Below are 13,772 nucleotides of genomic sequence, written 5' to 3'. Positions count from 1 at the left end.
TTCATTGACTCACTAACAGTGCTTATTTTTTTCTTTCATTTTTGGCTTGGCCAAACTCATTATAGACAAAAAGAGGCTGACAGACATTTGCTTTGAGGCACAGGACATAGAAATAAAAACAAGAAAAAAAAAATTATGCCATCTGCTGTAAAGAGAAGAAAGACTTGAGATTGTTTGCATCATGTCGTACAAATATATAAGTATATAAAAGTATCAAGAAGTTTGGGCATAGTAACTTCGGTGATGATTCATGACTGTGATGATCTATGAAACTTAAATAGTCTAGCAAGAAATAATACTTGTGCCATATGGACCAGATTATATAATTTCCTGTAATAAATTTACTTTTTACTTGTTCAAATATATGTCAGGAACAGACAGTCATTTCATATGATATCATGTTTTTATGCCTTTTTTTCTATCTGTTCCTGTCATGATTGTATTAAGAATTTTCAGATTATTTTTTATTATGCCTACTAGTAGAGGCTTTGCTGATTTTATATTTTGTTTTGAGTTCCACAGTATTTTTTTCTGTGTATGATCTGCTTCATTTTCCATAACTATGACAGTTGCTGTGACATCCATCCATCTTGTGGATGTATGTGTGAAGTCATTGCTGTCTGGCTCTGAGTTTACATCCAGTTAGATATGTTATGCTTTACACTTTTGGGTTGAAAGTTTCCTGGTATATTATAGATATTAAATCATTCACACATATGAATAGGTAAGATTTTCCCTTGAAAAACATCAATAAGAAATGTATTAAAACCAGGAAATGGCTGTTGTCACACATAGTTCAAGAGTTCATAAGCATCACAGTTCCTGGAGAACTACCTACAGTACAATTCCACATGCATTTCAGGTCTTATTCCACTGTCAGTTTCACTCACATATCACCTTGCCTTCCTCATAATGTAACAGAACCATCAAAGCTTGTCTTTTTGTTGATCTCATTATTTATATTGCATTTCATGTATCATGTATCAGATGCACACATATAAGAAGTTAACTTGAGAGGGTCCACTGTATTTGAATTGATTAGTTAGATTTTATTCACAAAAAGAAACTAGAAGCTTTGCTTTTGCTACAGATTGTCAGCTTCTTAAGGTGAGGTATATATTGTTTGAAACATGTAGAAATGTTTTCACAAATTTTATGCTGACCCAAGGTGATGCATAGTAATTCTTCTTGTTACTTTATTTTACTTTAAGTGTGAGCCCATAGCTGGGGAAGAAAATTGGAACAATGAAGTCTACATTACAAGCAGCCACATAGTTGTAGAAAATGAATGCTGTTTCTCACTCAAGGCTTGATGGAACCTTGAATCAGCACTGTGTGAATCAACATTTGCAGATCCATTTTACATTTCAATTTTATTATGTTACATTTTCTTTCAGTTTCATCATAGCCACACTCAGTGCATGCACCTTCACTGCTTGCCTTTTTTTTTCTGCCAATGCTGGTCTGTATATTGTGGTGTTTATTTTCAGTTTGTTTTGTAACAACAGAAGAAGGCTTGTGCATATTGTATATCACTGGTTTCACTTGCATTCATACCTTGCAGAAGGAAATCATGAACTCCCAGGTATTGCTGTATTAAATGGGCAAAGGGTCTCTGGGTATAGGAGGAGGTGCCCTGTGGAGATTGTGGTGGTGGGCTTGCATGCTCTTTTGTGAGGTATGGCCTTGGAGGTGTTTTTCATGTGATAGATATTTGAGTTATTAAACAAATATTGAATTATTAGGTGATACACATAGAGATTAGTAATATAGGCAGATTTATTCACTCAATAATGCTTTGTTTTCCTGGAGTTCTTAACTCTCTGACAGCTGTTAGGCTATATGCATAAAGAAAAATAAATAAATAAATAAAAAAATAATAATAAAATAAATAATTAGAAAATAAATAAATAAATAAATAAATGAATATATATATATATATATATATATATATATATATATATATATATATATATATATATATATATATATATATATATATATATATATATATATATATATATATATATATATATATATATATATATATACACACACACACTCACACACTGCTAAAGTTAATAAACAGTGTTAGATCATGTTGAGCACCAAGGACCAGCCCCTTGAATCCTTATGCTTGACCCCTTGTGACCTGGTGATGCAGTTCCATGTATTTCCTTCCTCCCTTCAAAATTACTAAAGCTTCTACACATAAATGAGATATTCATCTGATTTTTTTTCTCTTTTCCTTGTTCTAAAGCTTCTCTTAAGTTTTGCTTCTTTCAGTTGTATAATGTTCTGTTTTAATATGATTTTAGAAATGGTACATGGATACATGAGGGAGAGTAGTTTTCATGTGTTTGTGTGCTGTTAGTTCTTGTAATTTGTCCCCTACCAGTTTTGTACTTGTCAACTGGACATTATTTTTGTGTTGCTTCAAATTATATATATATATATATATATATATATATATATATATATATATATATATATATATATATATATATATATATATATATATATATATATATATATATATATTGTACATAAAATTTATTTATTTATTTATTTATTCAGATTGTTCCCTTATTTAGATTCATATGTTACATAATTTTAGAGCACAGTTGTAAAAAAACTTTTGTAGTAACATTGGTAGCTGGAGACATTTATTTTAAATTCAACTAATGATCAGTGATAAATGCTTTGGTCTTAAAATGCAGGCACAGTAAACAGCTTAAGATTAAAACCAGAAATAATGTAAGATATATTTTCCAAAGACCTACAGCTTTGTTTGAGAGACAGAAGTGACTGGTCCTCCCGATTGGCTCCTTACAGAGTGGAGTGCAGGCGGCCTGACAAGACGTACACGTGTCCATGTGCCATCTATGTCTTCCTCTCGTCTGTCTTCTCCTGTGTTGCTCCCAGTGCCTCCAACTCCCACTCCTGCTCAGATTGTCCCTCCTCCTCCTCGTCCTCTTCCTCCTCATCTTCCTCCACCTCCTCCTCTGCCTCTCACACATGTGCCAGAGGTTGTGCTCACGCATGCCCTTCATCTTCTGCCTCTTCTGGCTGCACCAGATGTTCTAGTCACACCCAGCCTTCCACCTCCTCAGCTCCCTCTAATTCTGTTCGATATCATAAATCTTGCTCTCACCATAACTCTCACTCGCGCACTTCATCATGTGCACAAACCCCTTGCAAAAGTGTGTGTAGTGGGGTTTGTCCTCCCTACACAACCTCTGGTTCCCCATGCACTGGGCCCTCCCCTTCCTCCAAGTCTGACCCAACCAAGCCCTCACGACACAGTGCCATGTGTTACAGGCCAGGCAACACTAGTGTTTTGGGCTCTCCAAGCAGACATTCCACTTGCTCCAACACTGTCCCTACTAGTACAACTTCCAGCACTTCAGTTGGAGGAAATATTGTACTTAGCAACCCCAATACAAGTTCAGATGTACCACAAGAAGGAACTCCAGTCAGACGGTAAGGATTCAGTTTTACTAGGTACAATAATTTTGGTAGTTTCCTTTTAATAGTCTCTTGTATCTACTGAATAAAAATATAAATTTTTGTGTTACATTTATAGTGAGAAAATATTTTCAGTTTATAGCCTCCTGTTTCATAAGTGAAAGAAATTGAACCATATTGTAGTAGTAGCTTCAGAATAGGGAATGGTTATATTTTAAATTCCTGTCAAATTCAGAGAAATGTGATATGGTCATGAGCCTGACAGGGATTGTTCTCTGCCACTGAATAACTTTCAAGACATTTAAATGTTTGAACAAATATCATGTTTGCATACATCCAGCTAACAACATGCCACACTATAATCTCTTGGTGGCAACACCTGAGCCACCTATACCTCATGTCCTGAATATTTACTACAAGTCAGTTCTACTTTGGATTGGTGGATTACCTAGATGAAGTGTTTATTTTTAACAGTGTGTTAGGAGAAAATGCATTCATACTGTACACACATACATACATACATACATACATACATACATACATACATACATACATATTTATCCAAAATTGAGGTTAATCTCTGTGTTGATATGCACTCATCTCTTGAGGTGCTAAACTACTTACATAATTGATACTTGTGTCACAACCACACTGCACCTCAATGTGAACCTTCTACTCATGTCATTCCATCACACTTCAAGATTCTGGACAATGTAAGGTGGTAATGATTAATACAAATCAAAGCTGTGAGAATAGTGGGGCAATGCTACACAGCATGTATCAGATTTACAAGACAGTTTTCATTATACTAATTGGGAGCATACTCTAAGAATCTTCCTAAAATTTGATGTGAAATATTTCTGTGACTGTCAAAAAAGATAGATAAAAAGAAGAGAGGATGATGTAAAGTGACATTGATTGCTGTGATGGATATGGGGATTAGGGAAAATTATTTTCATGGATCAAAGTAAAGAAGGTTACTTGATCTATATCTTTAAAAGTTTTTGCCATGTATTATTAAGTTTTGTGGTGAAATAGAGACATTTATAAGAAAAAATTCTTATAAAAAGATTCTATAGTATCATAAATTACGTTTTCAATAAATCATTAGACTATGTGTTGGGGAATAAACAATTATTTTCAGATGAATTATGTGTATTTTTTAATTCCTGTATTCTGTTAGCATACTAATGAATTCTTAAAGATTTTTTCACATTTTGCATGATACAGAGAACCTCGAGACAGAGAGCATCGAAGAAGCCGGGCAGAAAGTGTGGAGCGTGTCAGCCAGCGAGATGCTGGGGAGGGAAGGCAGAATCCAAGCTCTGTTCGTAGACGTTCTGCACGCCACCGTCATTATCTTTCTCGCAACCAGCTCCATCAGCCTCCAGACCTTCCTGAAGGATTTGGTGAGTAAATAATTATTCTACTCATGTATTAAGAGTTAGTGGAGAAACTAATGAAAGTGTTGGAATATAAGGGGTGTGAGGCAAGCGTGTATGATGTGCATAATGAAGCAGTCCGTACAAATGAGAGCTGGGTTAAGAGACTGACAGAAAATATTTCAGGAGGAAGTGAGTTAGTTGCTAAAAGGGATATTGGAAAATAGAAGAGTGTAAGAGCAGGTGACAGGATGTTGCCTGAGAAGGATGCTATTGAAAAGTGATGGGACTTGTACCCCCTAAAGTTAGTACATTTATATGTATCATCCTTTCCATTATCACACATGCATTTGCCAAGGCAGTTGGCATCATACTTTCACCATCTTTTCAACCATTCAGCAGTCTCATCATCACTTAACACTTCTTACAACATGGCCATTCAAGCCTGCTCCTTTACTAGCATTCATCCCTTTCACTGCTTCTAGTGCATTCTCCTTTGTGATTAAAAATTATATTTTTTTGTCAGTGTTACAAAATAAATCTTTTGCATAATTTCAGAATTAATGTTTTCTATTATGACTGTGATGTGATCGTTATTCTTCACAGAAATGCGCACCACACAACAAGGACAAGTGTACTATTACAATGTGCACACTGGGACCTCCACTTGGCATGACCCCAGGGTGCCAAGGGATCTTGGAAATGTCAATATAGATGACCTAGGACCTCTGCCCAGTGGCTGGGAGTTGAGGCACACCCCTAGTGGGCGGCCATATTACTTGGACCACATAAATCGCACTACTCAGTTCACCGACCCAAGGCTCTCTGACAGTCTTATTCTCAGTAATATTCTCAGGTCAGTTTGAAAGCAAAGTCTGCCTTGAATTGTTTAATGTTTTTATATCTTTAATTCTATTCATGGATAGTCTGGGTTGTCATAGCAATCCTTTTTCTTTCCATTAGTGAGAGAAAACTGCATTATTCTTGTGTATGCATTTGATAAAGCACACTTCAGTATAGGATTTTTCTTTTTATTTGAACTTCAATATATTTTCCTCAGATAAGTGATATAAAAGATTTTGCAGTTTGATTTCAAGAATGTTTGTTTAGTCTTGCTTACATGTGTAAAATATGTGTTATGAGAAGAATGATTTTATGTATATTGATATCTGATTTTCAGGTCTAGAAATGAAGGAAGCAACAGGACAAGTGTCATAGAAACTGGAGGCAGCAGTGACCCAATAATCATTAATACCAATGAGAGTCCTGTGCCAACAAACAGTATTTCAAATGGTAGAAGTAACAGAACCTCCACTAACAGCAGACAAAGCAGTTCTTCCCGTAGTAGAGGTCCATCTCCTGAGGCAAATACCTCAGGAGCAACTATATCAGATAATGTGCCTAATAATGAAGATACCAATAACTCAGTTGTTAATAGTAATCCTGTTAGTCCCACTTCTGTGCCTACTAGCGTTAATAATAGCCTCAATGTAAGCAGTGAAAGAAGTGGTGTAACTACCACTAGTGTGAGCAGCAGCAATACTGTGGTGCTCCAGAACAACAGCACCAACTTGCAGATGAGCACTAGCAATAATACTCCTGGACCCAAGGAACCAGCTGTGATAGAAATGGATAGTGATTGTCTGCCCAAGTATAAACGTGATTTAGTAGCTAAGATGAAGGTGCTGAGAGCAGAACTTCAGTGCCTCCAGCCCCAAAGTGGTCATTGCCGTCTTGACATTCCACGTGGAGAAGTGTTTGAAGAATCTTACAGACAAATCATGAAAATGAGACCAAAGGACCTTCGTAAGAGGCTAATGGTTAAGTTTAAGGGTGAAGAAGGACTAGACTATGGTGGTGTTGCACGCGAGTGGCTGTACCTTTTGTCCCACGAGATGCTCAACCCCTACTATGGATTGTTCCAGTATTCAAGGGATGATATCTACACACTACAAATCAATCCAGACTCTAGTATTAATCCAGTAAGTCTTCACTAGCCTTGTCAGTTTTATTGATGATACAAGGAGCTTGCCTTTTGGAAAATTAGACATATGGGTGACCATAACACAGTTTGATATTCTCATGACTCATTAATTAGATTGATACAATACAGTTGAATCTTTGAATTATTTTGTACTTTGTCCAGAAATCATGCTCTTGACCCTGTATTCCTGTTTCACACGAGTTTTAACTTGTTTTTGTTTTGTGCCAGTCTTTCCTTTGATTAAACTGAAGGATAGTGTATATAATTACTCCGTATTGGCTACCTAAGCTCAAAGGCAGCTTTTAGGATTTTTTTGTCCAAGATTTATTTTGCTTTTTTTCCTTGCCCTTTATCCCTTGGGGTCATCCTTTGAAACATAGGGTGACATGGTGGCACTATTAAGAATACTAAATAGGCTTTATTCTACAGTTTTAGAGAAATTTTATTGATTTAGCAGTGTTTACTTACATTTTCTAAAATACCTTTAGTATCCAGTGGTCATTCAACATTATTTCACTGTTATGATCCAGTCCTTAATGACAGGATTAACATACTGTCTTTCTTCCAGGAACATTTGTCCTACTTTCATTTTGTTGGCCGAGTCATTGGGATGGCAATCTTCCATGGACATTACATCGATGGAGGTTTCTCAATGCCATTTTACAAGATGTTGCTGAATAAGTTAATAGTATTGGATGACATTGAGGCAGTTGATCCTCAATTGCACTACTCCCTCAACTGGATGTTGTAAGCTTCTTTATATTTTGTAAGGTCCAAGTGTTTAGGGTTTGATTCATGTGATATTCCTTGAGTGTGTGACAAAACCTAATGGAGGAATAACACAATTTTTAAGAGTGTTGTAGTTGGGTGTACAGCAGAGGTTCTCAGTATGAGCAGAGTGGTTGGTGGGGGGAGGAAAGGAGGTAAGTTGTGGAGTACAGAAGTATGCTTGGCTGTAAATGAACATTAATGGGGGAAAGCATATCATTATTAATATATATATATATATATATATATATATATATATATATATATATATATATATATATATATATATATATATATATATATATATATATATATATATATATATATATATATATATATATATATATATATATATATATATATATATATATATATATATATATATATATATATATATATATATATATATATATATATATATATATATATATACACACACACACACACACACACACACACACACACACACACATTTCCCCATCCCAATGTACGTTTTCAGTTTGTTGACTGCCTAAAGAATAAACCGTTTATTATTATTATTATTTTTTACACACACCTTGAATGACTGCCTGACATATATTTTTCCTTTGCAGAGAAAATGATATTACTGGTATCATTGATCATACATTTGCTGTTGAACATGAGAGCTTTGGAGTTCTTCAAATGAAAGAGCTGAAGTCTGGTGGTAGCAATGTTGTTGTTACTGAAGAGAATAAGAAGGAATATGTCAAACTTTATGTCAACCATAGATTTATGCAGGTTTGTGTGATTATTATGATATTTTTCAGTTGTAAACAGATGCCTGGTTTCTATTTTTATATGATTTATACAAAAGAAATTATTAGGAAATATCAACAGCCCATCACTATTTTCTTGGAAATAATTAATTATAATTATGTTCTTCAAAATATATATATATATATATATATATATATATATATATATATATATATATATATATATATATATATATATATATATATATATATATATATATATATATATATTTTATTTATTTTTTTTTTTATGTAGGAAGGACACTGGCCAAGGGCAACAAAAATCCAATAAAAAAAAAATGCCCACTGAAATGCCAGTCCCATAAAAGGGTCAAAGCAGTAGTCAAAAATTGATGAATAAGCATCTTGAAACCTCCCTCTTGAAGGAATTCAAGTCATAGAAAGGTGGAAATGCAGAAACAGGCAGGGAGTTCCAGGGTTTACCAGAGAAAGGCATGAGTGATTGAGAATACTGGTTAACTTGCATTAGAGAGGTGGACAGAATAGGGGTGAGAGAAAGAAGAAAGTCTTGTGCAGTGAGGCCGCGGGAGGAGGGGAGGCATGCAGTTAGCAAGATCGGAAGAGCAGTTAGCATGAAAATAGCGGTAGAAGACAGCTAGAGATGCAACATTGTGGCGGTGAGAGAGGCTGAAGACAGTCAGTTAGAGGAGAGGAGTTGATGAGACGAAAAGCTTTTGATTCCACCCTGTCTAGAAGAGCAGTGTGAGTGGAACCCCCTCCCCCCCAAGACTTGCTTCACATGTCTGGAGGGTTTCACTCACCCCCCCAGTAAGTGGAGAAAGAATTAAATGATTTGTTTTGGGCAGTGGTGAATAGAGATACTTGTACTGATATTTTTCTTGTACAGATGCTTTCTCTTGCATGCATTTAAAATATATTCCTCTACACTTCAACAAATGAGAATATACATTCAAACACACTAATGGGATCATTGGCAATTGCCAGGATTCAATAAACTTGACTTGCTAAATTTCATCTCTGAACTAGTGACTTTCATATTCCCTTTTAATCATAAAATGCATCATGTAGGAAAGTTTACAGGTACTGATATTTTCTCTCTCAATCAGGGTGATACTTAAAAGAAACCATAACATCCCAATCATTATGTTGACACTGAGAAAACTGGCAATGAAAATATATAAAATTGCAAATGCTTGTATATTTACAAATTTTATTTATTTATTTTTTTCTTTTTTACAGGGTATAGAGCAGCAATTTGCAGCTCTCCAGAAAGGCTTCACAGAAGTGGTGCCTCAACACTTACTGAAGCCTTTTGATGAAAGAGAATTGGAACTTATAATTGGGGGCTTAGGAAAAATAGATATTGATGACTGGAAATCCAATACAAGACTTAAGGTGAGTATTATTTGTCTTCATGACGGACATATATTGGTTAACCTTTAGAAGCAATGTCTGTTCCACATGAAAAATATTGATAATAGTAATCAAGAATGTTAAGAGCGGAGAATTCCTGCTTCTTGGAACTTTGTCGTCCTAATACAAAGTAGAAGGGGATTCCTAATTTGTTACTTAGTATGGAAGTAGTTCTGCAGTTTCCTGTTCTCCATTATTTATATCTTTATATATGACTCATGAAGCTTATAACATCTGATGTCAAATATCTTCTTCTTGTACATATATTTTATATATTTTGTATATTGCCTTATCTTTCTTACTGCTGTGGGTGTGGCCTACAGTCATTCTTCATTATTTATATGCCATGCTGACATTCTTGTAAAGGGGAAATAGTCAACAAATGGTACACACACACACCCCATACATTATATTGTTCTTTATCTGTCTTTCTCCTTTAGATGAAAACAAAAGCTATATGATGAATTACATTTGTTTATAATCTTGACAGCACTGCACTCCAGAGACACCAATTGTTGGGTGGTTCTGGCAGATAGTTGACTCATACACAGAAGAAATGAGAGCAAGGTTGCTGCAGTTTGTGACAGGTTCTTCACGTGTTCCTCTTCAAGGCTTCAAGGCACTGCAAGGATCCACAGGTGCTGCTGGACCGAGGCTCTTCACAATTCATCAGATTGATGCTCCTACAGGTACTCCTTTATATTATTTTGTTACATTGGCTTATTTATGCAGAAATTTTCAAAACATGAATTTCCTTGATGGACATATTCCAAATTAAAAAGTCTAAGAATACATGTGACTTTTAAATAGTCAAATTATTGCAACACCTTCAGTCAGAAATAAAAAGATGGAGTTAGGTAAGGGCAGACCTAATGCACTGAGAAAGGCAAAAGGGGAAAACAATTATGTTTACCCTTTCCTAAGTGCTAGAATACTCCATCCTTAACTTCATAATGGTGTGTGCTGTTTGTAAAGTCTAAGGAGATTAACTGTTGAGAAAGGTGCTGCTTAAAATTTGCTATTATTTTGAAGTTGTTCTTATATTGCATTTTGACAGCGTTTGGTCTCCTATATTTCCTTTGGATGCATTATGCTAGGTTTTAATCACCTGTCACTGGTCCCTCTGGATGAGATTTTATTATAAGCTAACTGCAGGAGTGTGGAAAGATGAAAATTAATTAGAGCTGGATGCTTCATTACAAATGAATTGAAAGATGAAAGAGAAAAATGTGGTGAAAGTTGTGTATGGATTAAAGTTTGAAGGTAGATTTGATGGTTGTCAAAGATTTGAAAAGTGTGCTTGAAAGATTGAAGTATTGTGCTGCACTTTAAAAGTGAAGGACATCAACAGATAGAAAGTTAGAAAGAAATTAATGGAAAGAGAAAAAGAGGCTCAGGTTTGAAATGTTTGCAGATGCTGGAATGAGAGAAACAGGTAGAGTGAATGAAGCTCTGAATAATGAGTCAGAGAACATAAATTATTATTCATATGCTGATGTTTTTGAGCCTTTTGAGAATTCATTGCTGGGTGTGATGGAGTGCAAATGATAAGAACAATGAAACTGGAGAAGAAGAAATTGAGTGCATGCTTGGCAAAAGCAGTAAGGGAAGGGATGAGAGGATTTAAGTGCCAGTGAGTGAGTTAGAAATGTAAGGAAAAAGAAAATATGCTGGGAAAGGACTGTTTGTTATATGAATAGTGGTGTGTGTGTGTGTGTGTGTGTGTGTGTGTGTGTGTGTGTGTGTGTGTGTGTGTGTGTGTATGCATGCATGCATTCATGCATGAGTGAATATACTGAAATAGTGATTATATTTCAGAAAATCTACCCAAAGCTCACACTTGCTTCAATCGCATCGACCTTCCCCCATACGAGTCATATGGCAAGATGCTGGAGAAGCTGACTCAGGCTGTGGAAGAAACATGCGGGTTTGCTGTTGAATGAATTGTGGTTGCCGTATTTTTGGGCATAGATATTGTTATGTTTTCATACAGATTCTGTATGTAATAGTTGTAGACATATCTGTCAAAAATGTCCATTGTTGGAACATGGAAAAATTATTATTTGATGCATTACATGAGTTCTATGAACTGTGGAATGTCCAAGTTGTTGTTTCAAGTGCTTTCTATTCATATTTCTATGAATTAGACTGAAATTTTACTAACACAGCACTCTCCTTATCTTTTTTTATTATATACACAGAAAGCAAAAAGTTAATGACAATATGTTGATTAACATCAGCATATCATGGGTGTCTTCCCTTAGTGATGATAAGGAGATTCCAACTATGCTTCATATGATTTATAAACTGGGGTACACTCAGTATTTTAGTCATTTCTGAATAAACTGTGATAGCAATACAGTTCTAACTTCCAAGGCAGTGGCACACATGTACAGACGCATTTTTGATACTTATAATGCAAGTGAATTGTGAGCTTGATCCAGGGATTTAATTTATTATAAGAATCAATCCTTAGAAAGTCATTGCTCACTTCAGCTGTAAACATTTATAGGCTTTGGTAATGCTGTGGCCAAGAAAGGTCTATTTTTATTGAGAATTTTATGTACATTTCTCACATATCAAAATGTATATTGAGAATAGGAAATAGGTCTTACTGCCAAAACCAAGAGAAATACAACTTCCCTTAGAGTAATTGTATAGCAAACTACTCAGTTTTGTGAATAAAATATTCCTCATAAATATATACACACACATATTGTTTTCAGATAAGTGCAAACACTGGCAAAATACTTCAGTGAAGCGCGCGTGCGTGCGCGCGCGCACACACACACACACACACACACACACACACACACACACACACACACACACACACACACACACACACACACACACACACACACACACACACACACACACACACACACACACACACACACACACACACACACACACACACACACACTATTTACAGTTTTTAAAAAAAATCATAGTTTACAACCACTTTTTTGTGTAGTCAAGGTAGTTGGTTGCAGATCTTCTATGTTTTTTTTCTTTTCTTTTCTTTCTTTTTAGCTTACTTGAGAATCTCAATTCTTGCAACTAGGTGCCTCTTAATCCTAATTTCAGTCAGTAATAAATAGCATTTATTTTTTACTCTGAAAATAAAGTGAAATTGCACAATTGTTAAAAGTTATTGTTATTGTGTGTTGCTATTGCCATCAGAAATATGTTAAGAAAATAAAAAAATGTGTGTGAAAGTGGTCACATAAATCATTGTGTAAATAGTCATTCCATCATCACTTGATATGTGCTGGAGCTGCAGAGTATGTATCAGATACAACTTACAATCCTTGATCATTACAATACAAGCTCTTGTTTAAAACTGTTAATACTCCAACATCATGTGGTGTATTCACATACTACAGCCAGTAGGCACATTCCATTAGTTTTTCCTATTTGGTAGTCATGTGGGATGATTAAAAAAAGTTTGAAGTTTGTAATGCTTCAGGTGTGAGTTATTTTGCAGTACAATGTAGAAATGCCATTTTGTTTGTATAGTGTTTAGAGTATACCAGTTGCATTAGGAAAAGGATTAACATATCATGAAAATACATTGTCTCATTCCTTGAAAATATTTGTGCAATATCTTTTCATGGTCAAATCTTAAGAATTTGGTAACATGGTAATATGAGTTAACAACTGTCTTTTTTAATTTGGTTTGATGATAATTGTGATTGAACAAGTTATGTTGAAATTTTAAAGAATTCCATTGGATTTCAGTGTTGTGACTGGTAATTTAATTTGAACATGAATGAGCTTGTGTTCCAACTTCCATTGTTATCTAACATAGGAAATGGTGTTACCTTTCATTTTCATTAACAGCAGCAACCTTTCCTTCAAAACTTTAAGGTCATGATCCCCAGAAAGTGGAATTCCTTGAGGCTCTCCATCTTGTCAGTCATTTAACCATGTAGTGAATGTTTCATCATTGCCACCAAGGGATAGGTGGAGGATCCCTGTCAGCTTTGAGTCATG

At 35.1% G+C, this 13,772-nt stretch overlaps 1 protein-coding gene across 5 annotated transcripts in view; it reads left to right on the top strand.

Moving 5' to 3' along the window:
- Positions 1-12,672, top strand: part of LOC135103704 (E3 ubiquitin-protein ligase SMURF1-like) — a 71,946-nt gene extending 59,274 nt beyond the window's left edge. For 3 of the 5 annotated variants that reach the window (XM_064010324.1, XM_064010314.1, XM_064010304.1), the window contains 9 exons: positions 2,836-3,483; positions 4,699-4,877; positions 5,457-5,706; positions 6,031-6,832; positions 7,403-7,581; positions 8,196-8,361; positions 9,600-9,755; positions 10,264-10,462; positions 11,592-12,672. In XM_064010324.1, the coding sequence (XP_063866394.1) occupies positions 2,836-3,483; positions 4,699-4,877; positions 5,457-5,706; positions 6,031-6,832; positions 7,403-7,581; positions 8,196-8,361; positions 9,600-9,755; positions 10,264-10,462; positions 11,592-11,716 (2,704 nt within the window). In that variant the 3' untranslated portion in view covers positions 11,717-12,672. The remainder of the gene's footprint in view (positions 1-2,835; positions 3,484-4,698; positions 4,878-5,456; positions 5,707-6,030; positions 6,833-7,402; positions 7,582-8,195; positions 8,362-9,599; positions 9,756-10,263; positions 10,463-11,591) is intronic. The other 2 variants (XM_064010336.1, XM_064010328.1) reach the window with 1 other exon arrangement.
- Positions 12,673-13,772: the final 1,100 nt, after the last annotated feature.

The sequence above is a fragment of the Scylla paramamosain genome, chromosome 1 (genome assembly GCF_035594125.1).
Source record: "Scylla paramamosain isolate STU-SP2022 chromosome 1, ASM3559412v1, whole genome shotgun sequence".
Taxonomy (NCBI): domain Eukaryota; kingdom Metazoa; phylum Arthropoda; class Malacostraca; order Decapoda; family Portunidae; genus Scylla; species Scylla paramamosain.
Note: the sequence above shows the minus strand (reverse complement) of the source record. Positions and strands in the feature narration are given on the sequence as shown.